The sequence below is a fragment of the Panthera pardus genome, unplaced genomic scaffold (genome assembly GCF_024362965.1).
Source record: "Panthera pardus isolate Hobbes unplaced genomic scaffold, ASM2436296v1 HiC_scaffold_12, whole genome shotgun sequence".
Classification (NCBI taxonomy): Eukaryota; Metazoa; Chordata; class Mammalia; order Carnivora; family Felidae; genus Panthera; species Panthera pardus.
In genome coordinates, this window is record NW_026526677.1 from 34,015,116 (window position 1) to 34,041,220 (window position 26,105).

Genomic DNA, 26,105 nt, shown 5'->3' on the forward strand with positions numbered 1-26,105 from the left:
TAGTACTAAAAGTTGATGACGTGAGTTAACAGCTTAAAACAAACAAACAAACAAAATTAAAACAAAATATTACCTTACTCTTATTCAATTGCAAAATATTAGAAATTCACATTATATGAAAATCTGGTGAAAATCTAAGGGAATTTTGGAGCGTAATCTGTCAGTATTATGTGAAATTAAACAATTTCCAAACCTAAGTATAATGTTCCTGAAAAACCCTTAAGTATGTTTAGAAGGTAGTATGTGCAATATTTATAAGAGATTTATAGAGGTAGAGAGATTATTACAAGCCCAAGTACCCACCCACAGGGGAATATGGTATTTAAAACCAATGAACTATCATACATAAGTAGACTGAAGAAATTATCTAAATATGGATTGACCTCATAGAAAGATCTCTGTCTAGGTCTAAAAAAAGTAAACTGGGTAAGAGACAAAAATAAGTTATTGCATAATACCATTGAAGTAATTTTGAAAAAAGAACACTTAAAACAATACTATATATACATATGTGTATGTTCAAATAAACATGTGGGAAATTTTCTACTGGAGAAAAAAGAGTGGGTGCTTTTGGAGTGGGTGGGTAATGGAATTAGTAATGAGGAATAAAGAAGAAAAAATAAAGAGGGAATCATTTGTTTCCATGATGACAGGCTGCTGTAAATTGAGGCATTTGACTAAGACTGTTCACTTGAGTTCCAAAAGAAGATGAAGAAAAAAGTGTACATTAAAAACATGCACAATAACAAGAAGACTTTTTAGAATCATTGGGTTGGAAATATGCCTTAACCTCTCTTATGTTACCTGTAATAAAGTGAAACGTCACACTTCATCAGGAGACACTTTTATAAGCTTATGGAACCATTAGGTAAATAGAATTTCATCCTGGATTAAACCTTAGAGGTAAGCATTTCGTTTTATGGATGAAGGATGCTTCACTACAAAATTTGACATATTTTTTGGAGATCAGTGGAGAGGTATATCTGCCTTTAAAAAAACTTTTTCCAAAAGTCTTATGTATGTCTTTTTTTCCTCTCCATAAAAAAACAGATACATTCAGTTTTTCCATGGAACTTAATGGTACCTTAGAGAATCGATACTCAATATATTCCAACACTAAATTCTCCACGGCATCAAGCTTCTTATATGCTAAGGAAGGCAACAATACTGTAGCTTCTCCAAAATTTCTTCACAGGACTACAGTCTAATATTATTACATGACTCTGATAATCAAAATCTATGCACATTTTATGAAAGTGTTCTCGGGCATTATTTATTGAATTCTGCAATGTCCCTTATACAAACACACATATGGTCAACTGTAATTAAGTTATTAGAAAATATGTTTCTTATTCCCAATGAATAAGTATAGATTCTCTCGTCACATGATGAAAACCATCCTTTCCTTTTTAAATATGGTTACTAACAGGCTCAAACCTAAGTTTTCAGTTGAACTGTTAATAGCTTCTTTTATCTTAGTTTTCTGGCATAAATACCCACTGACCTACCTTCTTACATTATTCAGCTTTTGCTTTTTTGCACTTCTTATAGCAGTTTCACTGTATCTGAATCTTTTACTGGGATATACACAAGTCCTTTTTTGGAAGTCAGTGATGAGCTGACTTGAAAGGGCCAACTCATTTATCAGTAGGAAAAGGGTTTACTGATAGTAATTTCATCAGCCTGTGACTAACCTCAAACACAATAATGAAGGCCAATCGTGCAGCGAGGATATGCCAGTATTGTAAGGTGAACTCATAGGGTTTAGAACTCCACGGGGGACCTCTGTAGTCCCGGTACCTAAAATCCACAAGACAAACAATGTGAGGAATAGAGACCAAAGCATGGAGGCCCCAAATGCTGTAATTTACCAAAACTCCAAAATGACAGCTGAAATGGCCTCATTAGCATGTAGAGGGAGGAGATGGAATGATAAAAGCAAGAAGAAAAGATAGCTATAATTTACAAGTATGTACCTGCAATAACCAGATTTTCCCACACCAAGCTCACTCAGGTCAAAGAAGGATAGGCTGTTGTTGACATATCCCTTTAAACAACTGGGGAAAAAAGAAAAGTATCACATGATTCAGAGATCTATAAATTTCTGGTCCAATTCTTTCATTACACATGACAGGATTCAGTAAGTCCTATTAATCCTCTAACTTCCATTATTATGTACGTTTACGTTAATGAGACAAACTCTTGTCCACTGTTTTTTTTTTAATTTTTTTTTTAACATTTATTTATTATTGAGAGACAGGGTGAGACAGAGCATGAGCATGGGAAGGGCAGATAGAACACGAGACACGGAATACGAAGCAGACTCCAGGCTCTGAGCTCTCAGCACAGAACCCGACGCAGGGTTCAAACTTACAAACCGCAAGATCATGACCTGAGTCAAAGTCAAACTCTTAACAGACTGAGCACCCAGGCACCCCTCCACTGTTTTTCCCCATTCATTTGGATTACATTTATTAAGCGCTGACTGTGCACTAAGCATTGTGCTAATTACTTCCTATGTGTTAAAACTCTATAAATATATGTTTTATACATGCAAATCACACTATCTGGCTAATTGTTAATTATAATTGTAATTATAATTAAGCAGCCAATAGAACAGCATGTGTATTTGTGATTTAACTTATTCAACATATATTTATTGAGGACCTATAATTTGTTAGAAAAATTCCTAGATGACTGGTATTTGACAATGAACAAAACAAGTAGAAATTCCTATCCTGATGGTGAGGTATTAAATTGTAGTCAGAGTTAAGTTTTACAATAACCTTAGAGCATGTACATTATCAATTCCATCATATAAAGAACTAAGTTTTACAGAGACTAACTTCCTCCAAGTCTATAATTCTCAAGATTTTTGAGCTCAGCTAACCTTTAAATTTTTAAAAAAATTACTAGGATCTCAAGAACCTTTTTGCATGAATGTGGATGCATTGCTATTCACACATTATAAATTAAAATAAATTTAGAAAATATTTATCTATTAATTCATTTAAGATAATTTATCAAATTCATTACAAATTGATATAAACAGCACATTTGTAAAGGAAAATAGTGATAAGTTCCAAAAAATATAGTAAGAAGAATGACATTGTTTTAAGTGTTTGCAAATCCTTTGATGTCTGTCTTACTGGAATACAGCTACATTCTCACATCTGTTTCTGCATTAAATCTATTGCAGAACGGTGTTTTAGTTGAAGAGTAAGTAGAGAATCCGGCCTTACATAGATAAGTAGTTGAAACAAAGGATATTTTAATAGCACTTCAAATAATTGTTGATAGTTTTCATGGATATTACACCAAAGTTCTACCTGTGCCATTTCTTAAAGTTTAATTGCAACGTGGAGTCTTAAAGTATCAATAAACTTTTTATATGGATTTTACATTAAAATCCACAGGTCTATCTTGTGTTTTGAAGTCATATTTTATCTATGCATAATTTTGTAACCTTAAATATGGGTCATCTGGGAAATATTTGTTTCTTGAATTATGCAGATCTTCCAAATATTGTTATATTTTTACTATAGACTACGAAAAGCATAATTGTTAATATCACCATTGATTTTTATCAAGAAAAATCTGTAAGTACTGGGAAACTTTCAAGGTCAGTGGTAGATAAAATTATCTAAAATTTTGATTTTCACTTTAAAACCTGAACTTTATTAATGGCAACAAATATGTCAGTTATTTTTCTTAAAATGACACGCTACTTTTGTCCATTTTCTAGAAGAGTGTCTCCTACATACGCCAGTCTGAATAACCATAGTTTATCTGGAAATCATTATATCACAGTAAGAGCATTTTGTGTAGTTTGCAAATCCAACAATCATACAAGTGGTTTACTCTGAGACGAGCATCACCACACTTTAGCATATAGGAGAAGTGCTTTATCACACTTTGCATTTTGTCACATGGAATACTGAAAAGACATTTATTCCAGGCGGGGGTTTAATAAATGTAATAATTATTGTTTCATCAAGGACATTCTGAATTTTCTTACTGGCATTTTCTAAAATGGTGGTTATACAAAGGAATACAGTCATTGCTGTTTTTGGTACCACTGCCTTCAGTTACGCAAAGCCACAAGAGCATTTTATCCACTATCGCTTTCGTATCATCTGTACTAATGTCATTATAGCAAACAAACTAAGAATATCTTAGTATTATTATGAAAACAATATCGGCCTTGTGGACTCTGAAGGACACACATGTTGAAAATCACTGTCCAGAACAAACGGCCGTTCAAACCTGGATTCAAATGTACATCTATCTCACTGTAAACCCTGAATTCTGAAGGACTGCACTGGTTTTACTCCCTTGCCTGTCCATCCCAGACCCCATGATTTGTCATTTTAACCACTCTCTTGCCAATACCCTCCTCTCCACAGCCATTTTGTCCTTTTGCTATCTTGGTCTGAAAAATTCTGATCTGAATGAATCTACTCCAGCTTAGCTGCTAAGCATACCTAGAAAAAATTAAGTAACAGGATGGTCTTAGGAATGTGCAGTTTCAACCTCGTATAAGCCCTCTACATCTCTTCTTAAAGTTATTCTACATCTAGTCACTGAATATGGAGATGTCTGGTGCTATCTACATGAAAGGCAGGACTGGAAATGAATACACAGCAGATAACCAACCACTTTCATTTTCACCTGCCACTAGATGGAAGCAAAGACAGTAGCAAACAACACTTCTAAGGAAGAGGGTTCCCAAACATGCCTACGTATTATAAACCCTTAAAATCCACTTCTAGACTATTTTAAATTAAGAAAAACTTTTTTTGGCTTTTCACTATTCATGCTAAAAGTAGCTTATTTATATTGTCTTTTACAGTTCATAAAATGTTACTTTAGACACTATTTCTTTATTAAGGGTCCAGATTGATGATTGTGCCTGGATCAAGGCGACCCTTCTGGATAAGGGTCCAGATTGATGATACTGTAAAAGGCAGTAAGAATTTCAATCTAGGGTGTTTGCTTTTAAGTTAAAGTCCCTTGACATGACTCCAAAATACAAAATAAGATTTTATGTCTTTATTACTTCTCTTTGAAAAACTGAGATGTTTATGTTCAGAAAAGCGTCTCAGTGTTCTGAGAAAATATCGGTTCATCAGTAGAGCTAAGGGTTGATTTCATCGTAAACCAGAGCTCAGCATCTTGGGGCACATGCCCTGCATCTACATGAGACGCATGCTCAAACCTGCCCCTGAGGTAGGACTGAAGTGGCTTCTCCTATCATTGCTTTATCTCCCATAACTTCTTCCACTTGTAAGGCTAATCTGCAGCTGAAACTCCCATTTCTATTCCCCATGGCTAGTGCTCTCTGACATTCTTTCCTAATACTTGCTTTCAAGAAGGAAAGATGTGAAAAACACATTTCCCCTAAAACAGTGGTTGTAAAATGGGTGATTTTGTTCTTCAGGGGACATTTTGCAATATCTGAAGACAATTTTAGGTTGTCCCAACTTGAGGAGTAGGAAGGTTGCTATTTGTATCTACTGGGTAGAAGCCGAGGATTCTACTAAATATTCTACAATGCACAGAAACACCCCCACCATCCCTGCAAGTAGAACTATCTGGTCTAACATGTCCATAGTGCAGATGTTGAGAAACCCTGCTCTAAAGCATGGATTCAAATTTTAATTTCAAAGGAAAAAAAAAAAAAGGACACAGATCCAGGGCAATATTTTCTGCACCTTAAAATCCCTAGCTATAAATTCCTTTTGACAACTCTCTCATCATGTAGCTGACATTTCCTTCACACACTGTATCTCCTACAAACTAGCTTTATTCCCTGTAGCAATTTGATTAACCAGTGTGGGCCCAATTTTTCCATCTATATAGTCAGAAGATTGCATTGCATGATTTCTAATGTCTCTTCCACTTCTAAATACATTATAATGTTTTTTAACATTTGGATACCAGTGAGGCATTTACAAGTAAAAACAGAGAGAGACTTCACAATTTTTGCATAAGAAACACTGTTGCCCTTTTTATCCCGCTTGATTTCATCCAATAAGCACACTTTAAGTGCAATGATCAAAAACATTAACCTTAACGGTCACAGAACAAAACTTCCCAATGAGTTCCCATTTCAATCACAAACAAAATATATAAGAAAAAATGTGTAAATTTCAACCTTACTTTTCACCATATTCAAAACGACTTGCACAGGGGCCATATTTGTATTCATAGACAAAACGTGGGATGTAATCAGATGTAATAGCAATTACAAACGCATTGGTGATAACAGCCAATATACCAATTCCTTCAAGAATTCCATACCAGATACCTAGTAGGAGAAAGAGTAAAGATAGGAAATAAAATAAAAAAAAAAACAAACATTAAAACCCTCTAATGAGTCTTCTTTGGAGAGAATGTTTTACTTATTTTGGGACCCCAGGTCTGTTCATGGTTTCCTTCCTTAGCACAGTATCTCAGTACAGATTGGAATCTACTGAATACTTTTCCACAGAGGGAAGGTAAACCTTACCTAGAGAGATCTGAAAATTAAAATATCATTAGGAATTGTTTCAAGTACCTTTTTAAAGTAAAAGTGCAAAACTAGTTTTGCGTCAAGACCCAGGACTTTCCCAATCTGGTATAAAGACACACAAAAAAGCTTTTAAAATTGTATACAGTATCCATATAATATTGATTGTAGTCAAAAGTGATATTTGAAACAGGATTAAACATCGTTTTAAAAGTATTGATAAAAAAAAAAAGAAAAAAAGTCCTGGAAGGAAATACTCAAAAGTGCTAAAGGTAATTAGATAGGATGGCAACTGTCTCCAACCCTCATCCCTTTTCTTTGTTTTTCAAAATCTTTATGTTTCATTATATTGAGTTGTAATGAAAAAAATAAAAATAAAAAATACATGACATAAAAAATCATGAGACAAGAAATCAGAATCCATTAAAACATTTGAATACATCAAAATTTAACATATAGTTTTACAAAAGTAACAATATTCAGTGAAAAGAAAACAATCGCCAGAGAGAATGTTTGCTTCACAAAAAACAAAGGGTTATTATACAGAATACACAAAAATGTCCTACCATTTTAATAAGGCAAACTACCCAAGAGAAAAATGGGCCAAGAATACCAATGAGTAATTGCTATGGAAATGAAAATAATCAATCACTAGTTGAAAATTAGCATTTCAGAGAAATACCTTTCAAAAAAATAAGATTTTTTTTTAATCTACCAGATTGTAGGAGATTTGAGTCTCTTACCATCCACTGCTATTGAGGGACTGTGGGAACAGAAACCCTTTTGAAAGTAATTGTTTGAAGTAGGACTTGTTACAGTATTTGTGGTGATTAATCTGATATCTTTTAAAATTAAAATGTGAATACATTTTAATCTGGTAGGCCTTATTTTGGGGATCTGTACTACAGAGTTACACTGTTCATACACATCTATGGATATGTGATAGACAATATATATAATATCTATGTCTGTGTCTATATTTACACCTATATTTATTCATAGTTATATTTATGAATGTTTATTCCCTGCTTGGGACAACTAAGTAAATGACTATACAACTTATCATACATCTATTATGAGTATTATTACACTATTAAAATGAATGACACCAATATGTTTTGAGCTAGAGGATATTCATGAAGAAAAAAAAAATGCAGAATCCATAAGTGTACAATTTTTTGTATATTTGTACGAGGAAGAAAAACACTGACAAAGTGTAATGCCTAGCTGATATCACTCACGCCCTGAGGTAGAAGGGACAGGCAAAGAGTGAAGATGAATATTAACTATTTTTATACCTTTCGTTGTCTGGTTTGAGCAAGACAACCTACAAAAGTTAACAAAGTAATACATTTTGCATTGGAAAGTACAATAAACACTAATTAAGCTTGGAATGGGGTTTGATTTTTCTTTTTTGATTTATTTTCCAGATTTTCTTTAATGTGCTCATATTACTTTAATAATGAAATAATAAATATATTTAAATTAAATAATAGTAATAATTTTAGTTGTTTTTAAAAATGGGAACTCAAGCTGAATAGCATTAAATCTCTGCAGGTTAGTAGTGTATTTGAAATAAACTTTGTTGGCTGTGGAGTATATCTACATATATACTTTGCAATATTAGCCAGAAAAGATAACTTTGCAATATTAGCCAGAAAATTCCCGAAAAGGAGAAGGAAAAGTATGAATTTGCTTTTTCATATACTTAGAATTTCTATTACAAAAATCACAGTTTATTAAAACAGTATGCCAAAAATAAGTAGTCAGATCAAAGGGACAAATGGAGATTCTAGAAATATACCTAAGTTTATATAGAATTTAGTATAATAGAGATAATTCAAACAAGCTAGGAAAGATGAAGTGTTTGATAAATGGTTTTGGGAAAATTTGCTACTTTTTAGGAAAAAAAAAAGCTGGATACCAATTTCAACCCCTTTATTAACAAATTCCAATTAGATCAACAATTTAAATAAAACCATAAAGGGCTAACAGATAACCAAATAACATACACATATCTAAAATACATGGTGAAAAAAAAATGCATAGTGAAAAAATGGGAGTTCTAAAGGACTTTCTAAGAATGCCAGAAATAATAACTATAAGAGAGATATATCAATGTGATAATATGCACACTTTAAAAACTTATTCATGATAGAGTGAAAAGTTAAAAAGCAGCATTTGAAAATGTTTGCAACCTATATATCAAAGGTTAATATTGTGAACATGGAGATAAAGATTACCAAATCAAATATAATAGACAAAGTTCATACACAGTTAGTAAAGAAGAAATACAAATGTATTTAATCTCATAGTTATAAAAATGTGGGGAAACATAACAAGATCACATGGTTTTCTTCCTCAGATTTGTGAGGATGAACAACAGTAAAAAAAAAGAACCATTCTTATACCTGGTAGGAGTATCAATTGTCACAGTATTTCTAGAGAACATGTTGAGAAATTATTAAAATTTTAAATGGATGGAGGGCATTATGCTAAATGTCAAAAAAAATTAATGTATACGCTCTTTGACATAGGATTTCCACTCTAGAAATGTATCTTGAGGAAATAATCAGCCAAAGTATGTATGAAGATGTATGTTCACCTCAGTGTTGTTTATAATAAGAAAAACTGAAGCAATCTAAACATCTCTATTTAAGGGAATGAGTTTTTAGAAATGTCACACAACATGTAATAGAAATTGGTGCAGGAATTATAAAAAATGAAGAAGAGCAATTTTTCTTAACATGGAAATGTGTATATGAGATCATTTTTAGTTATAAACAAGTTCATGAAATAGCATATTTAGTATAAACATACTCCCAAGTAAGTTAGTGTTCATTTCATTATTTTGTTAACCCAAATTGTTCAGTTTTTGTTATAGTTGGAAGGGAACCCCAACAATAGAAACCCACATGGTGCTAAGCTCAAGGCACCTGATGGCCTTAGCAATGCAAGAACCATTTAATTCCTGAATCTTACCTATGTCAGTTGCTCGAGCCGGCAGAGGCCTCCGCCACTGGGTGACAAATTTGTAGGCATCCAGCCTGATCTCAATGATATTGTTTAATAAGGCCAAAAGAGGGGCCAGAGGAAAAGCCGCAACAAAGATGGTGGTAAAACCAAACTGCAAAACTGTAAAGGGAGAGCATTACAAAATTAGTAATACAAACAATATCATTTCTTGATATTAGGGATATGCTTTCATATCCTAATATGCTCATCCTATTTTGCGGCTAAGAAAATTATAGCTCATACATGTTAAGTAAGCTTGCAAAACGGTAGATAGCTAAAAATCCTAAAACCTGCACTTAAACTCTGATCTCAATGGATTGAAAGTTTATGTGCTTTCCACCCCTAGGCCATGCAGCATGAAGAAAGAGTGAATAAAAAAAAAAAAGTCAAAGAGGAGGGCTTGAAGAAAAATGCTTAGCTCTAGAAGGGACCCAAGAGACCTCATCTTGTCTTTTTTTTTTTTTTTTTAATAGATGAGAAAAAGTAAAGTCCAGAGCAAAAGTAAATGTCAAGACAATACACAAAGATTTTAACAGCTGGAGTGGGAATCCTTATTTTCTTAATATAAATAAGTGGGTTTCTCAATCGAACTCATACCAGGTCTGTGCAAAAGTTTATTGTACGAAATAATTATTGCTTTATCCTGGCAGGATGGTATGTTATTGACACAGGAATGAATTCTGCTTTATTTTGTTCCTTTTAAATACCTGCACTAAAGCTAGGTATTCTACTATGAGAAAACTCTCCATTTTGGTCAAATGTTACAGCTAACAGAGGACAGAATCTGTGAGCCTTCCAAGGACAATGTTTTTTTTTTTTGTTTGTTTGTTTTTTAACGTTTATTTATTTTTGAGACAGAGAGAGACAGAGCATGAACAGGGAAGGGGCAGAGAGAGAGGGAGACACAGAATCTGAAACAGGCTCCAGGCTCCGAGCTGTCAGCACAGAGCCCGACGCGGGGCTCGAACCCACGGACCGTGAGATCATGACCTGAGCCGAAGTCGGACGCTTAACCGACCAAGCCACCCAGGCGCCCCTCCAAGGACAATGTTTTAATCTCTTCTCTAGTTATGTTGAGATAAAGGTACAGATGTATTTTAGAATGCTTGGGGTTGGAAAGGACAGAGATGGTTTTCTCTCTTAAACCAAAGCCTGTGTGAAGTTACAAAAGAGTATCAAGAAAGCCAAAGAGCTGTGTAGAAGTTTCTTTCCTTACCCATTTCTAAATACTCATCCATAAGTCCATGAATATTCATGGGCTGCAGATTCCAATCATTTTCCCACTGAGGTATGGAAGCATCTTGTACTCCTCGCTTGATTTTATGTCGTGACCACCAGTTCTGGATCAACCTATATCACAGAACAGACAAAGGGCTTTTGAGCTCTTAGGTAAGTATGTAGTAAACAATTTGTAGTGCATTAAGAAAAGACAAATATCACTACTCTGGGAGTACACTACACATTTCTGGGAATTAGAGATATTTGCACGGTCTCAACTTCCAAGTTTAAGATGAGAGAATAGGTCTCAGCCTTCCTAGATCTTCTAAATGTCTACATATGTATCCGGGATTTAATTCCTCCCATTACACTTAGGTGCTTCCTGATACTTATAAGATAAATACCCATTTCTGATTCCTTCCTCCACTCCAACCTATATAAATACTTAAACTTCTATGTTGCCTATTTGATTGGATCTGAGCTCTTCATTGCTCATAACCCAAAATCAGCTGAGCTGTGCTCTTGAAACACAAGTAAAGTCATGTTTCACATTGAATAACTGAGTCCTAGTTAAGGTTTCAAGAGACATAGGTTCTAGTCCCTATCCTGCAATGTATTACTAAGTCTATTCACCTCTGAGTTTATGAATGTGAAGGGTTTGAGTATTAACAATTACATTCTGTTAATATAGTGAACAATAATTTACAGGCAATGGATCTGTGTCTCAGTCCATTTAAAAGACTTGGAAAGGAATTAACAACAGTATTTCCCTAGCGTAGGGGCAATCTTGAAATTACATGGCACAGAAATATCCCAGTATGCATATAGCGGGGACATCTGGGCAATTAATTATTTCAAGGGTTATATGACAATTACCTCTAGAATGAAGTGAATCCTACAGGATTCAGTGAATAGTACCTCAACTCTCACATATAATTAATTACATATCTATACTCAGTGGGTGTTGAAAAAACAACCATTGATCCAAAAGTCAGGTAGTTCTTCAGTGTATGTCCCATGGAAGTTGCCTCTGGGACCTCATGAAGATGGAAAAGGGGCTGGGTGTTGGGATTGAGGCAGGCCTGGTTGGTTCAGTTTTATTTTCTTCGGTCTGCTTAAGATTTTACTTTAAAAAAGAGAACCATGTTATCAAATTTTCAAAATTACTGTTCAGTGACTGGTTCACTCCTGCTGGATTTGAAAGAACACCAACAGAATGCCCCTTACCATTGTACATTTGGGATTTGATATACACAATCCAGGCTGACCACTTGGGCAAAGCCATCGTGAAAATGTGCTATCCAAAGTGTGTGATATGTACAGAAGTACACAGAAAATGATAACAATAGCCATTCTAAATAAGATAATGACTACTATACCATCTTGATGGTGCTTATGAAGCTATTTATTTCACAGCACATCAGATCTTGTGGTAGGCACTTGCTACCTAATCTCCTCAGCTATTTTCAAATGACATTCCCAAACCCTACGTCTCAAAGAGATGAATCAAGGATAGGAAGGGATACGAATGATGGGGTGGGCTACCCTATCTTCTATCCCTACATCCCTATGCTCTCTTCATTTACAAGAGATTCATTTTCATCCCTTTGGAATATTGAGGATCTCTTCACAAAAAGGCTCAGTTGTTTATTGGTTAAGGTTAAAGACCACTGGGTATCTCATGCAATCTCCACAAATCCCTTATTTTATAAAAAAAAATAATGTCAGAGAGAGGTGAAGTAAATTATAAGCATCTTTAGCAAGAGGCAGAGAAAGTATTTGAACCAGGTCTCAGACATTTCATAGTCCATGCTCTAACTGCCTAATATGTAACATAATGTCTCATGGCAGATTTCAAGGTTGATATCACTTCTCCAGTCCTAAGGTCTCTGCTCTGAAATGTCCTGATACCATTTGTAAGCCAACAAGGAGAAAGAATGATGGGATAATTTGATGACTAAACCTAAGCTATTTATATCATCAGTTAACTAGTCCTTCTAGCGTCAAGAAATTCTTCAAAATAGTCATGTTTTTAAACTTGATTAGGCCTTACAGCTTCCATATGACATTGTTTTACATACACTGTATTCCAGTGTATTTGGAAGAGTAATATTATTTTATATGATATAAAAGTAGGCATTCAACATGTCAGCATTTTACAGATAAACCCTATCTAAAGAGACAAAACAGAATATTATATATATATATATATGTATATATATATATGTGTATATATATATATATATATAGTTGTTTTCACAATGTATATATATATTTCACAAACTATATATATATATATATATATAGTTGTTTTCACAATGTATATATATATTTCACAAACTATATATATATATATAGTTGTTTATATATATAGTTGTTTTCACAATCAATCCTATTCTAATGACTTTTTTTTTGGTGTAATAAAGAGTACAAGTCCTCCCTATCCAAAATTGTATCTTTGTTTTATTGTTTCTTGATCGAGGAGCATGAACAGAGGTTCTCTTTGTTAAACAACATCTGCCTTGGTCTTTTGGTAGCCAGAAGAAACCAGAAAGTTATTTTTATCCTTAAGAACCTGTACTGTCAATAGTGCTTTAAAAATAGCAAAAAGCATCTTAATATGTTGAACAGAGTACTGGGTACTTGACATGCACTATTTCCTTTACTCCTTACCAGTGTTCTCAAGGCACATACAGCCATTGATACCCTCTTGAGATGTGAAAACTGAGGCTCAGAAAAGTTAACTAACTCACACATGGTCACACATTTGGTGAGCAGCAGGGGGGGAACTGAACCTTCATCTGTCTGGTTACCCGGCCCCAGTAAGGCAAGTTTAAATAAGGCAAGTTTAAAAAATAAAGTGCTCACGGGTATCCTAGTTCCATGAAGTTGTTCCATATTTGCTTCAAAAACATGATCACTCCCATCTGGAGGCAGAGGTCTATCAAACAGCCACTGGGATGACACTGAAACAGAACAACAACTATGATTTTGCTCTTCTCAGTTGGTTACACATCCCCACCCTCAAACTGTACAGCAAATTCTAAAACCAGGCAGTACTATCTCAGTGCATAAAGAAAATAAAAACAAGGAAGACAGAACATGTATAAGGCACCTGATAGGGATGTTTTCAGTAATTAGAGAAGAATAGTGATTAAAGTTGTAACAGCAATAACAAGAAATCTAACTTTTAATGAGCACTTACTATCTGCCAAGGTCTGTATTAGGCATGATCCTATTTAATGATTGCTCTGAATACTATATATCTATTAACAATCAGGAGATAGAAAAATGTGTAAGTTAGAATAAACTTTCTGTCTTATAATAATTTTAAATGTAGAAAATTTGCAAAGATAGTATAGAGAATGCCCGTATGCACTTCAGTCCTCCATTGCCCCTTATATATCACCAGGGTATATTTGTCAAAGCTGAGAAACCAACATTCTCTGATGTTTTCATGTGTTTAACCTGGGCTTATGTGTTTTGAGGATGGAAGGAGATCACAAACATAAAGTACCATTTTCATCACATTCCATCAGAAGCTACATGCTCTCCACACGACATCACTAGTGACATTAATCTTCATCACTTGGTTGATACAGTGTTTGCCAGGTATTTCTACTGTAAAGTTACTCATTTTGCCCTTTCCCTGTTCTTTTCTGAAGTGAGTCATTCAGTCTAGCCCACTCTCAAGGTAGGTAGCAGTTGCTCTATATCCTGAAGAGGGAATATCTACCTCGAATGTATTTTTTAGTGATAAAAGCATGCCACAGAATGGCTTGTCAGTATGACCCAGTTTTGCCTTCTCTGCGGCTCTCTGCTTTTTCAGATATGCAATAAAGGGTAGCATTAGAAACCCCCACAAACAAAAATGTGATTGCAATGAACATTGCAACTAATGTGTTTTGCTTGAAAACTTTGCACTGTAGAAGACACTTGGGTAGGAAAGGGTGGGTCTGTTTCTTTAGAAATGGGTTCCTGTCCTGCTCATAAGAACAATAGTCACTATAGCTTTGATCCACAGTTTCTATTTCTATCAAATTGGTACCAGTGGGACTTCAAAGGGAACAGATAATTAGGACACGAAGAGCCTGGTTTTCTGGTTCCAGCCCAGTAATTTAAAACTCCCTAAACTGAGCCAGAGAGAGGGCTTGCCAGCGGTAATTTTTACTGTGTGGAGAAGTCTCAATTCTCCCATGTAAGCCTGCCCTTTCTTTCTAGGATTAATTTAGGACCCCCTAGTTCTCCCGCATATATATGATAAATGGGTTCCGTACAACGTCTGAAACAGAATAATTACTAAGCTACAGAGGCAGGCATAGACCCCAGTTGAAAGCGGAAACTTTTTTTTTTTTAATAGACTCAAAGATGTAAATTAACTTGTACAAGGTCATATAGTGTAGACTGTTGGTAATGGAACTGAACGCCTTGGTCTGTTGCACCCTCATCCTCTACTCTTGTACATAACATTACAGATGAATTCTATTTACCAAGTGTGTTTGTTGCCTTGAATACCAGAGCATATTATTATGTGGAAAGGGAAAACAAAGACCATTATAGAACCATGTGGTTGGCTCACTCTCCACAGTCATAGGCCAAAGTGGCCTGGATGACAGGCCATTTTTAATTTTGTTAAAATTGAGCCTTTATGACTTTGTGGTTTATAGGGCAGAAATAGTTTTTGTGGGTCTGCCCCTCTCATATAATGGTTCCCTCTGGAGAAATATAGTCCTTCAAGTCTAAAATTCAATTGGTAAGAGAGCATATACTTTGAATGAGTAAAAGAGCATAAATGAGCATGCAGGAGACCCAGGCTTTCATTCCCTTTGCACCTCCCCCCCCAAAAAAATCATATGACTGTGGACAGCCCAGAGCTGGGGGCCTTAACATATGTTTCTCATTTGCTCCTCCTGAGAACCTCATAAGATGGGTGTTGGTATCTTCATTTTGTAGATGATAAAGCTAGGTGATAGACAGGACTATCAGATTCTGATACCCGTGTTCCTTTTACATGAAGTATGTTTACTCTAAATCCAATTTACATGTGTGAGTCAGCAATCATTCAGCCATCTCTTATCCAAATCAATTGCCTTTACGTTTTCGATTGTGCCTCTGTGTTATCCCAATGGTGGCTGGAAAGCACAATGTTCAAAGTGCAGACTCTGATGCTAGGTTGGTTGAATCAACTGATGACTTCATCAATTTACAAGTAGGTTTCTATAATTGTAGGCAAATTATAGAACTTGTATCAATTTCTATTTCCTTTTCTGTAAGATGAGTATAATAATAGAATTTATGCATTAATACATCTAGAACCGTTAGGGACAATTGCTGGAATGTGCTGGCATATAGCAAGCACTCATTAAATATTAGCCATTATTAACATTTTATATAGATTTACATAACATGATTTAAATTTCTTTCAACGTTTATTTATTTTTGAGACAGGGAGAGACAGAGTATGAACGGGGGAGGGTCAGAGAGAGAGGGAGACACAGAATATGAAACAGGTTCCAGGCTCTGAACTGTCAGCAGAGAGCCCGACGCGGGGCTCGAACTCACGGAGTGCGAGATCATGACCTGAGCCGAAGTCGGCGGCTTAACTGACTGAGCCACCCAGGCGCCCCAGATTTACAGAACATGTTTATGTGAGATATTATACAGCACAGTATGAAGAAAGGTTAGTATAGCCAATTCATAAATGTTTTAAATAAAACCGAGGTACTTTTCTTTGTTTATAAAAGCTACCACTATTTGTACCAGGGATTTTACATGCATGATCCAGTTTTATCCTCCTATCACCAATACTACTGAGATAGTTATTCTTATCACAATTTACAAAAGAAAAACCTGAGACCTAGAGATACTAAAATCATGCATTTGGGTGGGACTGAATTAGAATGTGGATCGTCAGACTCCAAAGACAAAATACTTGTTATCTAACACGGCTATATTCTTTTCTTCAAAACTATTAACATCATCAAGCAAGGAAAAGGACGTCTTCATTTGCATACCCCATATTACCCAGTAGGGTGCTGGAATAGAGTATGTGTCAATAAATGCTTGTGGTATGATTGAATTCAGAGAGTCAATTTTTATCTTCCATTAAGTAGATTTATGTGTACAGTTCTAGAATTTCTAGGGTCTATTACAAATTCACATTTCTCATTTCACTGATTTTTTTCAAAATAAATAATAATTTGTTGGAAAATACGGCCATCCATATATATTGTGGAAAATGTCTACAATGGTTATGAAACATTTTTCTTGACACCAGTATTGGGATTGTTTCTCTGGGATTCCCAAAGAAGAACCATGACTTCCAATAATTTTACATTTAAGAGTAAAAGTATCCAATTGAACAAAATTATTGGTGACAGCAGTTCCTAAAGTGGCATCAATATGCAGATCTACCTGCCTGTACCACTCGGTTCCCCACACTGCCCTTTGCTAAATCCAGTTGATCACTCCTGGTAAAAAGTAAGCCTTGGGTCCCAAACTGGGTAGATGAAAGCCTCTTAGCAGATATAGGATAATCTGGGCTATGAGTGAAAACTGCAAGTTTGATTTGGGGACTTCCTGGAGGCCTGGAGTTATGGAAAGCCTTCATCTGTCTTCGCCTGAGAGGAAAATACCCAGGTGGCTGTGGAGACAGAGCATTGATAACTATCAGCTACAATCAGAGTGCCTTCCAAAGACCAGGGCTTGTGCTAAGTGTGTTATGCAAATTGCCTCTTATCTATAAACAACTTTGCAACCTAAGTATTACTACTGCCACTTTACAGATGAGGAGACAGATATTCAGAGGGATTAAATTAAGGGCAAAGAATTAATAAGTAGCAAGGTTAGCATTTGAACCAGCTTTCTATGATGTAAAGCATGTTGTTCTCAGGAAGTTTTAGGTTTTCTCCATATATTCTAATCAACTAGAAGGCTCTAGGGAGACAATATCAATGACGACTCCCCTGAGTTTTGGAGAAATTTTTATATAGAGACTGGAAGTATCTGTTTTCTCGGGGAATCCTTTGTTAGCCTCTCTGTAAATTATGACCTCCTAGTAATACTACCATATATTGAATTGGATTTTATATTAGAATAATTAAAACAATTTTGAACTAGAGAAGCAATAAACCATATGACCAATGAGACAGAACAGAGCTCAGAAATAGACATGATTTCAAGATGGAGAATATAATAAGTCCTGAAATCTTATTTTGCTGAGTGATGAAAAAATGTATTATTACTTAAAAATGTGACTGCTAACTGGGGTGGGGGGAAATCTTGATTATTCTTTACACAGAAATAAACTTCCAATGCAACAAAGATGTTAATATTTTAAAAAACAACATTAGTGAAAAGTACAAGTGTGAGGCTTTTTCTTTTTTAATTTCCAGAATGAAAAACACATTATTTGGCATGATATAAATGCCCGAAGTCATTAACAGCAATGATATTTTAGTTGAAAAATGTTCTACAGTTTTTAAAAAAATGCATCAAAACAAAATTAAGATATACAAGAAAATGAGAAACATATCTTCAGCAAATTTGAAAGATGAGAGCCTATTAGTCTATAAACTATTAGGACAGAGAAAAATAGTCTAATGGAAATGAGCAAGAACAGCGCATACACACAGAAATATAAACTATCCAACAAACGTATGAAAAATATTCTACACTTTACTTGTAATTAAAGGAGCTGAAATCAAAAGGAGATATCTTTTAGATGTTATATTGGTAAAAATTAAAATGTTTCTGTTGGCAAAAGTCTGAGGAAGCAGGCTCATACGCTATAGGGACTGGCATTTTGGAAGACAATTTGTCAGTCTCAGTGACAATATATAGAGTGTTTAACCCTGTGATCTAGCAATACTAGACCTTTTGTTTCTATAACATATATATTATAAATCAACACAAAACTATGAGACTTAGAAGACACACATCTATATAATTACAGATTGGTGTTTCAAGTAAGATTTCTTTTGGATGAAGTTCCCCTGCTTGAAAGGAAACCTAACATATTTAAAAGTTCAAAAACCCATGGAATAGATTATAATAATTCCCCCAAAGTGAAAAATCCCTGGAGCTAAATTTCTGGGCTTTGTGAATGAGGAAATGGATTTGACAGAAAATTAAAGAGCTGAGGTCAGGATTTTAGGGCTTAACCTTTAAGTTCACACCCTTTTTTTGGGAAGATGTAGTTCCTTCATTTCTGAACCCTTAAGAACTCTCTACCAGTAAAGCATCTTCAGCATGTCTGAAATTCCGTGTACCCAACTTCTCTGTGTCTCTCTTCCCACCCACTCCCCTTCTATCATCATTGACCCATATCCACGCCCAGGCCCACACCCACCCTTACAAGGTTACTTACTTCCTCCAGTCTCCACCGGTTAAAAAGTTTATTGTAATTTCCTGGGTGGCCTACAAATCTGTAAAAAGGCATTTTAATTCATTAGCATTTATGTGGGGTTGACTGAAGAACATCTAATGCATCACAACAAGTGCATGTGTAGGTAGACATCAAGGTTCACTGGGGCATCTTGTCCCCGAACTGCTGACTTAGACCATGCTTACACATCAAAGTACCTGACTTAAAAAGGAAAAAAAAAATGTGGTGTGTGAATGCCATGCCAGTGGGGTGAGAAAGTACAGACAAACCAGACAAAGGAAATTTTCCACTTTCACCTGTAGATCTTTAATGTTCTGTGCACCTAGCTAATGAACATTAATGTAATGTGCTGAGTTGTTTAGTTTAAAATGGTTCTAGCTTCAGTACCGCTGGAGTGTTGAGCATAGTTTAATATGCTTCTTTTTCATATTGTGCAGCAAAGACAGGGGAAAAAGATGTCATCGTGATAGGTAGAAGTTTCCACACTAAGGAACTATAACCTAGGGTTATACAAAAATTATTTTCGTATTTAACAAAACTATCAATGATGATTGGATAATCATCATTCAACCCAAGCATGGCACACAGGTTTTATTTTTTATGCCAACTTTAATTGGTAGTAGCACCTGTCCTGTACTTTGAATGAAGTCTTTTGATTGAAACATATATGAAGACTGACTAGTAGTTTTCTAAGGCAGGGGACAAGAATTTGTCACCCTTGTTAACAAACTGGCAATGGAACGGTTGGCAATCTTTTTCACTCTGCAAAGACAACATGCATAAAGTTGACTTACCTCCCCAAAAAGAAAGCAATATAGAAGATAGAACTATTTAAATTAACAAACTGGAAAAGGAACATCTTCAAAGCAAAGCTGTTTTCCCACTCAGATTCTGTTCGAGGATATTCTAAAAGGAAAACAGGATATGCTTACATAGATGAGGTGAAAAACATGAAATATGGATATAGACTCAGAAACCCCAGGTTCATGTTCTGAACATTTACTAGTTCTACAAGACATTCAGCATCACTGAGTTGTAGGTCAGCATCTGCAAAATGTGAATGATGATATCTGCTGTACAGGGTTGATAAGGGGATCCAACGATACAATCTTTAGACTTTTTCCAGAGCTACAAAAATACAATGCCTGCTATTCATATATAAAGATTTTCAGGATTCTCTCTGCTATTGTCATTTAGAAGTAACCATATACATTGCATCAGTCCTTCACCCAAACTGGCTATGCTCAAATAAGGACCTAAATTATCCACAGAGTTCTTTAAAGAATGGATATTTCGCACAGACAGAAGTGGAATGGAAAAAGGAAAGAGGGCTACCTCAGTCATAAGAGCTGAGCTCCTATCTCAACTTTACACCTAATTTTCTGGGGATCTCAAGTGGATCTCTTTACATTTTCTTTGCAACCAATTTTAATGTTTATGAAACAAGGAATTAGGCAAGATGATTTCAAGAACACTGTCCATTCTTATGTCCTATGTTTCTATGACTCTTAACAAAACAAAAATAATGAGAGAGATGGGATAAAGGTGGCAGTGTGTATTGTAGCCTCTACTCCCACCCAGTATCCAAATAAGGCTAGAAGAGCTGTATGCACAGCTAATATGCATTTTCATACAATTAAAGAATTCAAGAAGGATAGAAAATAGATGGGATCTGATCTCAGGAAAAGATGGGCCCCGACGTATGCATGATCCAGACACAGAACAGGGGAACTGGTCTGGCGGGAGTCCAAGTCCAACGAGAGTATGTGCCAGAAGTGACAGGGGTCTGTGGGGCGGTCCCCAGGCTGACTGGTTGGTGGGCCATCGTGACAGCAGTCTGGAGAGCCTGTGTTGCTCCAAAGTTTTGGTTGGTTGTGTTTTCACCGCTGCTGCATTCCAAACAGTTTGCAAATTTAGCATAAAACTTATTTAGAGATGAGAATATGGATTTTAAAAAAAATCCCCATTGTGTAGTTTGTTTTTGGTTCTCCACTTCTAATTTTATTGCGTCATGATCCACAAACGTTCCTGTGTGATTTCTGCTTTGGGTCAAAAAAGCTGCAGTTTCACTTGCCTTCAAATTATTTGGATATATTTTGTCTATGTTATCAAGTGTTTGAAAAGAACATGTATATTTTTTGTTGAGCATCCCATTTATATATATTTTAAGAGAAGCTTGTTAGTTATGAAATTCAAATGCTTTGTGTCCTGGCTTATATTTTGAGTATGGTTTCATCAATTTTGGGGGGAATTTCTATCATGTTTTGCTTTCTACATTTTGGAGCCTTATAAAAAGATATAGACAAATCATGACTATTGTACTGACCTGGTAGACTGTTCATCAGTATGAAGTATCTCTCTTTCTCACTCAAACAGATATTAAATTTTGGTTTGCCTAATATTAACATGGTGACTTTATTCTTATTATTTTCTTCATATGTGTGCTCTTGTTCTTGAATTGACTTCTGTCTGACAAAACTGACACTCTTTTCATCAGTTGGCTTAATTTTTAAATTTTTGTAATGTTTGTTTATTTTTGAGAGAGAGAGAGAGAGACCACAAGCAGAGGAGGGGCAGAGAGTGAGGGAGACACAGAATCTGAAATAGGCTTCAGGCTCTGAGCTGTCAAGGGTAGGCCCTCGAGACTGGAGTAACACTGGGTTCAGGGAGGGTAACTCTAAGAAGAAAAGAAAATGAGTAGAGTACTTGATGTTTTTGAATGTGTTTAGAGACCATTCAGAGTTGAGGCAGAAAGTTTGGGATAAATTAAGGAAACTATGTAGAAAATCAAGGAAAAAGGGCTATTATTAGCATCATGAAAGTATAAAGGTTGTATAAGAAAGGAAACAATCATAGTACACCCCATACTTTATATATAAAAACAGTTATATAGAAAACAATGATGTAAACACTGTTAATTTGAGTTAAAGTTGAAATTCGTTGAGGGGTGCCTGGGCAGCTCAGTCAGTTGACTGGTTGAGCATCTGACTTTGGCTCAGGTCATGATCTCATGGTTCGCGGGTTCGAGCCCCAGGTAGGGCTCTGCACTGACAGCTCAGAGCCTGGAGCCTGCTTCGGATTCTGTGTCTCCCTCTGTCTCTGTCCCTCCCCTGGTCACACTCTGTCTGTCTGTCTGTCTCTCTCTCTCTCTCACAAATAAACAAACATTAAAAAAATTTTTACAAAAGTCCAAATCTGTTGACTATAACTGCTTTGGAAGGAGGCGAAATTATGTGTGTATAACATGTGACAGAAGGAAAGTGTGCGAGGAGAGAACACTGCAGATAATGTTAAGATCTAAGTTCTTGTCATTTGGAATAGAAAGGCAATAGCTTCCCAAAGCTGAAAAATCTAAGAATGTCAGAGACATTTTTTAGAAATAGGATAGGAAATAACAAAAGAAATTACTAACATTATTAAAAAGTAGTCTCTCAGGAAAGTGGAAAATCAGAATGGGTAATGTGGCAGAGTACTGGTTTTACTTATAAATTTCTTAATACTATTTTGCCTTTTAATTTGTGTACATATAGTACAACATTTTGGTAAAAACAAATATTTGGGGGAAAGCCCAAAGACCTGCTAAGGTAGGGAAAAAGCACTTCCATGTAGGGAGAACTAGGTGTGCTAACTACATAAACTGCCTCTCTGTAGTTATACAGAATGCTCCAACCTTCCATGCATGTCTTTCATTTTGATTGACAATTTATAAAACTGAAGTTGATATTAAAATACTAAAATAGGGGTGCCTGGGTGGCTTAGTTGGTTGAGCATCCGGGCTCTTGATTTCAGCTCAGGTCATGATCTCACGGTTGGTGGGATCCAGCCCCACACTGGGCTCTGCTCTGACAGCCCGGAGTCTGCTTAGGATTTTCTCTCTCCTTCTCTCTCTGCCCCTCCCCAGCTTGCACGTGCTCTCACACTCTCTCTCTCTCAAAATAAATAAACATTAAAAAATGCTAAAATACATAAAGCAACTACAGACTGATATGTCCATATGTTACTCTTTAACTAGGGAACGAGGTAAAAACAAAGGACTTACCTAAGTTGGTGAGAAGGTAAGCAATTTTTTCGTAAGCCTGTAATAAAAGAAAACAAATAGTGAATGTTATTTCTTTTCTTCTAGAAGAGGCTGATATTTACACTATTCAAGGAAAGATCTAAAGTCCAGTCTACAAAGTGGCTGCATTTCTAAAAAAATTTTTATGTTTATTTATTTTTGAGAGCAAGAGAGACAGAGTACAAGCAGGGGAGGGGCAGAAAGAGAGAGGGAGGCACAGAATCCAAAGTAGGCTCCAGGCTCTGAGCTGTCAGCACAGAGCCAGATGCGGGACTCCAAATCATGGACTGTGAGATCCTGACCTGAGCCAAAGTTGGACGTTCAACCCACTGAGCCACCCAGGCGCCCCAAAGTGGCTACATTTTTAATTAAGCTGAAGCATGCTTTAAAACTTACTATGTGGTGCTTTACACACACACAGACACACACACACACACACACACACACACACACACACACACTAAAGACGTATAATGTGTAATATAAACATGTTATAAATATGTGTATATATACATACAGACACACTTGGTTTCTGTAGTAATAAGTCTTTTCTGGTAGCTATCTTTATTTCCATTTTATAAATCAAGGAAATGAGACTTTAAAAAACTAAAAATATTTTTTTAACAAAAGTCATTCAACTAATCAATGGCCGATCTGGGATTTGATCACCAAGTTATATATATTTTAACTATACTGGAATTCTAAGTGGAAATTTAGATTCTTTATTATTGACAAAGAATTTTCAAGCTAAGACAAACAGTGTGTGGTAGTTTGCATTCCTAAAGAACAGAACAGGTTTGGTGTTACAATAAGACTGGTAAGTAAAATCTGTGGAATCCAAAAGTAAGTTACAAGCACAACTGAGTTTTGTGGTAACAGTTTTCACCTTCTGCCACCCTCCCACTTCTCCTCTTACCCAGTCCATCACTCATACAGACTTAAGGAGAGGAAACATATTTCCCAAAATTCCAAGTAAACATATTGCAGAAAACAAATACGCTACAGGCAGAAAGGTAGTGTGTGCTTGTGGGTATATGTGGGTACATGTCAATATAACTACATAACCCCATAATTCAACACATTATTCTTCAGATTATAAATTCCAGGAACTCTACCTGTTGGCATGCCAAATTAATAGGTAGGTATCTGGACACTCTAAAAGTTGTTTACTTTCCCTAACAGTTCTTTCACTAAAACTATTGTGATTATTCATAATCTGCTTGATTATGCTTCTTCCTCTGAAGAGCTATCCTGAGCCAGAAAGATTATATTGAGTATAAACAGTCTCATTCTACCTCTTGTGCAGTTTGTTGTGGTTTTTGTTTTAATTTTTAGCTATATACACAAACTGTGATTTTTTTTTAAATTTTAGAACAAGATTACCTTGAATTCATGAGTACCAAAATTGTCTTCACATGTTCTTTTCCAAGGCCCATTTATCAAGTAAGATGATTATAGAATCCACACTCCAAAGCAGTGTGACAGGATAGACTTACAAATCAACAAATAGTACTTCCACAGTACTGTGCTTCTAGCACTAAATTCAGTGCCCTCATAGAGAGTGAAAGAAAATTGTACTTAAATAACTGCCATTTAGAGTATTTGGCTGGTGCCAAGCAGTGCTTCAGATATAATATTATTTAATGTGATCCTTACAACAATTTTATCAAATAGGTATAATTATCCCCATTTTACAGAACAGGAAACCAATGTTTAGAACGTCAGGTACCTTGCCTAAGTAACACTACTAAACTAATAGCCAAGTCAGGAGTTACTATTACGGTTCTCTTGTACCATTTATCCTGTGCCTTGTCCCAGAAACCATTTCTGATTTTTGTCCTAACACCTGGCACACAGAACCTGTTTCCCTGCAATGGAAATATCCATAGGAGATGCCCCCAGTGGATTACAGTAATCTTTGGAAGAATGTTATAAATCACAGAAATGCTGTGTCACCCCTGGAAATATTGTCTTGGAAAGCTTTCTGGGGTACTTGAGAACCTGCATCATCGAAGGCCCAGATGGTAGCTAACTGGCACCACCATGATGATGAGCTACAAAGTCAACTCCTGCACACTGACTTGTTAACTCCAAAACTACAAAATGCAGGAAGAAACCATAATTAGATATATCTAACCGTATGCTGTATGCAAGCAATCATGGGCTGTGTGTGTGTGTGTGTGTGTGTGTGTGCGCGCACGCACGTGCACACACACGTGCAAGGTGGGAATGGATATGTATTTGGGGGAAGAGAGAATAGGGAAGTTCAGGGACAATTGTTGTGGTCACTACACTATATATGTGCATTATATATATAGATCTCTTGTCGGAGAAGCTGTACTTTTTTTAAAGTTTATTTATTTATTTTGAGAGAGGGAGAGAGGGAGGGGCAGAAACACAAGAGAGAGAATCCCAAGCAGGCCCTGTACTGTCAAGCATGGAGCCCCACAGACTGAGATCAAGCATGACCTGAGCCAAAACCAGACGTTGGGCGTTTAACTAATCCACCCAGAGGCCCTGGAGAACCTATACTTCTAGCCATCACTCTCTAGTGCATTCAGTAAGCTGAAACTCTCTTGGTCATATATATTAATTATGTTAATTATGTTAAATTATGTTATATTAATTATGAGGAATTTCTAATGGGCCAGATAGTGTTTAAGAACACAGTAAACAGGGGTGCCTGAGTGGCTCAGTCGGTTGGGCATCTGACTTTAGCTCAGGTCATTATCTCACGGTGTGTGAGTTTGAGCCTTACATCAGGCTCTGTGCTGACAGCTTGGAGCCTGGACCCTGCTGTGGATTCTGTGGCTAGTCTCTCTCTGCCCCTCCCCCACTCACATTCTGTCTCTCCTTCAAAAATAAACATTAAAAAAAAAAAAAAGAACACAGTAAACAGATACACACAGTCTCCAGTT

At 35.9% G+C, this 26,105-nt stretch overlaps 1 protein-coding gene across 3 annotated transcripts in view; it reads right to left on the bottom strand.

The window, feature by feature from the left end:
• The window catches only part of ANO3 (anoctamin 3), a 415,128-nt gene that overhangs the window by 3,983 nt on the left and 385,040 nt on the right, over positions 1–26,105 (bottom strand). For all 3 annotated transcript variants that reach the window (XM_019456559.2, XM_019456561.2, XM_053899881.1), the window contains 9 exons: positions 23,170–23,206; positions 19,925–20,036; positions 19,113–19,170; positions 13,613–13,710; positions 10,743–10,876; positions 9,494–9,646; positions 6,163–6,310; positions 1,977–2,057; positions 1,695–1,800 (listed from right to left, as the gene is read on the bottom strand). In XM_019456559.2, coding sequence (XP_019312104.1) covers positions 1,695–1,800; positions 1,977–2,057; positions 6,163–6,310; positions 9,494–9,646; positions 10,743–10,876; positions 13,613–13,710; positions 19,113–19,170; positions 19,925–20,036; positions 23,170–23,206 — 927 coding nt within the window. The remainder of the gene's footprint in view (positions 1–1,694; positions 1,801–1,976; positions 2,058–6,162; positions 6,311–9,493; positions 9,647–10,742; positions 10,877–13,612; positions 13,711–19,112; positions 19,171–19,924; positions 20,037–23,169; positions 23,207–26,105) is intronic.